This window comes from Rhodnius prolixus, unplaced genomic scaffold (assembly GCF_049639745.1).
Source record: "Rhodnius prolixus isolate KJV_2025 unplaced genomic scaffold, Rpr scaffold_10, whole genome shotgun sequence".
Lineage (NCBI taxonomy): Eukaryota > Metazoa > Arthropoda > Insecta > Hemiptera > Reduviidae > Rhodnius > Rhodnius prolixus.
The window spans coordinates 12,888,642-12,891,977 of NW_027411615.1; the positions used below are offsets into that span (position 1 = coordinate 12,888,642).

General features: G+C 33.0%; 1 protein-coding gene across 2 annotated transcripts; it reads right to left on the reverse strand.

Moving 5' to 3' along the window:
• Positions 1–829: 829 nt before the first annotated feature.
• LOC141457316 (probable salivary secreted peptide) lies at positions 830–2,502 on the reverse strand. 2 transcript variants are annotated; one of them, XM_074134086.1, is made up of 2 exons: positions 2,297–2,502; positions 830–1,195 (listed from the first exon to the last, which is right to left on the reverse strand). In XM_074134086.1, exons 1-2 carry the CDS (start codon positions 2,425–2,427, stop codon positions 940–942), a joined length of 387 nt encoding a protein of 128 aa, XP_073990187.1. In that variant the 5' UTR covers positions 2,428–2,502; the 3' UTR covers positions 830–939. The 2 variants fall into 2 exon arrangements, with proteins under 2 accessions (XP_073990187.1, XP_073990188.1); XM_074134087.1 differs by lacking the exon at positions 830–1,195 and adding an exon at positions 1,890–2,029.
• Positions 2,503–3,336: the final 834 nt, after the last annotated feature.

The following is a 3,336-nucleotide window of genomic DNA, read 5'->3' on the forward strand; positions in this document are numbered from 1 at the left end:
ACTCAAAACTTCAAAACTCAAAACTTCAAAACTCAAAACTTCAAAACTCAAAACTTCAAAACTCAAAACTTCAAAACTCAAAACTTCAAAACTCAAAACTTCAAAAATACCAGTAAGTTAAGAGAACGGTGCTTAACTGTATAGGGAAGGGAATGGCGATCTTCATGGTTACCACTCATTATCCAGTCTGTTGTCCGTCCGCAAGGTTATTGGGAAGCTGCTCGACATTACGGCAATAAACTTTTCCATCAGGCTTCATGAATGGGCTATTTGGGTGTGACGTTAACACAAGATTCATGTATGCAATATTAAATGGTTCTACAAGATTTCAAGATTGTAATAAAAAAGAACATGATTCGGTCTTCCTTAACGTTACATGTACATTCGATAATGTAGTTCAACGAGATTAACCTGCAAATATTAGGTTGTTCGGGTGTGTGACCAGATTTAAGAAAGTGACTGATTGCGTTTCATCAACAAAAACAAGATTAGAATTAAGTTCAGCCAGCAACAAGCAGGAACTACACAGATTCAAGAAGTACCTTTATCTCCTATTTTATTCAATATGGCCATCGATCGTGTATGCTTTGTGTTTTCCCCAGTTTTCAAGAAATAAGTTTTAGCGAAGAGTTTGGAAACAGAGAATTCAAGGTTTATGGATGATGGTTTGGTTTGGGAGAACCTGACAGTTCTTTAACTCTATGGGCATAGACCTTAAGTCACCTGACGATCCAGGTAAAGTGCTAGATTTTATGCAATTGTCAGAACTGCTGGTTCTGGCGTTGTCAACTCTCTCTCTCAGCAATTTTTTTTTTAAGTAGGCTGTAAGTGTGCACGTATTTATTTATTTATGTACTTCATGTATATATACATTGCAAAATATTAGGTATATTAAGTTTTCGTTAAATGTTCTGTTTAAAGGAAGCTAGGTATTTTTTTTTAATTTTCACCATAAATTTTAACTATGAAATCGAGTCCTCGCATAAATTGTGATATAAGAAATAGGTCTACATGGTCGTAGCCTACACCACCTTTTTTTATAGCAAAGCAACCCCCGTTTCCATCTGTGTATTGATCAATAATCTCGATTAATGTAATGTTCTTTCTTTCTTGCCCTTCCAAAGGGTACTTAATAAATTTTCCAGCAAATCCTAAGAATTGATAGTCTTTTCTTATTCGATTTCGATACAGCAGTCTGAAAAAAAAAAAATTAAAAAATTATTAGTGAAAAAGTGTATTATCCAGTAACTTATTCATAACTACAACTCTTACTTTATTCTTTAATAATGTTTGATAAAGGGACCTGGCTAACTTGGTGATTCTGGGTACATTCCATTGTAGAAGTATACTGATTCTACAAACTAGATTTATCTGCAAAGGTATTTTTCAATTCTCCTACGGGACATTACTATATATTTACAAAAGCACCTGTACAATATATTTGCTTTTTTTACGTCACTGCCACCATTTGATTATTATGAGCCTATTTGATTGGGTTTTTGTAATCCTATCAAAAACACTCGTGGGTTTTTTATACCTACTTAAGTACGTTTAGGTATTTTTATTATATCCTTCCATTCTATTATAGCATTCCATTAACAATACAACAGAAGATAAATTTAATATCAAATTCAATTACTTAACGTTTAAACCCGATCTAATTTATAATTATGTTTGTCGTATTCTTTGTCGTATTCATGTTCTTATTTTAAGAAAATGTAATTTACTTAAATGAAATGCCACTACTATTTGTAATAAATACACCATTATTATTCATTGTTATTTTTATCGAGTGCATAGTTAATGCTACTGATCTAGCTAAAATATATTGTTTAATAATATTAATAACGATCTATTTTGGAAGGAATTAGCTCAGTGTTAGCGTATACTGGATATAAAAGCAGAGGTCCCGAGTTCGAATCTAGTTGCTTGCTCCTAGATTTTCTCTTCCTAGTTCACTGTCCTGTGCTGCACAATGTTGTCTGTAACTAGAGGAGGCCGGCAGTGAACTGATAAAAGCTCCGGGTGTCTAAAATTAAAAAATAAAATAAAATAATGATCTATCAAGTTTTATGAAGGTATATAAGATTAAAAATAACAACACAAGCGAGGGAAGGGAATAGCTATGTGGTTAGCGTATTGGGTTCCCGCGCGGAGGTCCCGAGTTCTTTTTGGCAAATATTTGGTTCTTATAATGGCAAAAATCCAACATCTTATAACAGTTAAAATCACTATTAGTTGAACGATTTCTTTTCTTTTTTTTTTCTAATTCGCACTTTATTAAGGTATTGCTTACTTGTCGTCTGGGGCTCTTTTTCCTAAGACGGCAGTATGACTTGGAGCTTTACATACACCAGCCGACGTTAGTACAATAGTCGACACTTCTACCACGAGTATGGTGAACCAAATAGATCTGTACGGTTGCATTCTATAATACAGACTGACTGCGTTTTATTAGGTGCCACTTTTTAAATTAAATTTTTCCCACTTCTTATCACGCTTTTCTTGGTCATCATAAAAATAATTAAATAGAACTAAGTTTAAAATAACAATAACTATCATAGAATGTTTAGCATGAAGATAGCTTAATTTGAGGCCTCTGTTCTGCTTCACGATATCTTGATAAGCATCGTATCATCATAAATTGGCATAATAATTCAAAACCTAGCCATTTATGTGCGCTATTCAACGAAGTTCTCGAATAAAGATGGTCATGAATAATTAGAGCATAAATAAACAACCTTCTGGTAACATATTGTAAGGCAGCACAAAAGTTTGGAACTACAGTCACGAGCTGCAATGGTAAAATGTTTCATGATACTGGATTCGAATCCAGCCACGAGGGGAAAAAAATTATAGGAAAATGAGCTAAATTTAATTAAATTTTGTTGTGTCACTAAATAAGGGATGATTACTTACTCTACTTTTTATAACCGTAAAAAGACTTAATATACCCTTTGAGAGGATAAGTACAAAGGAACATTTCATCTATCGAGATTCTTGATCAATATCAAAACGGGAACGAAGTTTGTTTTTATATAATTAAAGGGGGTGTAGGCTATAATTATGCACAAATCCATTTTTAATTAAAATTTAATCGAGCATTCGATTTCATAGTTAAAATGTATGGCAGACAATTAAAACAAAATCTCTAGCCTCCACCAAACATAAACCAGTATTTGATAAGCTGTTTATTTGATAAATACTCCCCTCTCCCAGTTTACATAGAGATATGGTGAGCCAAAGAGGATGTTAACATTTACAATTAATTTCTACTTTATGCTTGTATAATCTTGAAAAAGTATGGTGCGATTTGACATGGGCCAAGATGTAAAA

Coding starts and splice junctions, on each gene's coding strand:
- LOC141457316 (XM_074134086.1), bottom strand. CDS start 2,427: ATGCAACCGTACAGATCTATTTGGTTCACCATACTCGTGGTAGAAGTG. Junction 1,196..2,296: donor AAAAGAGCCCCAGACGACAA/GTAAGCAATACC, acceptor TTTTTTTTTCAG/ACTGCTGTATCGAAATCGAA.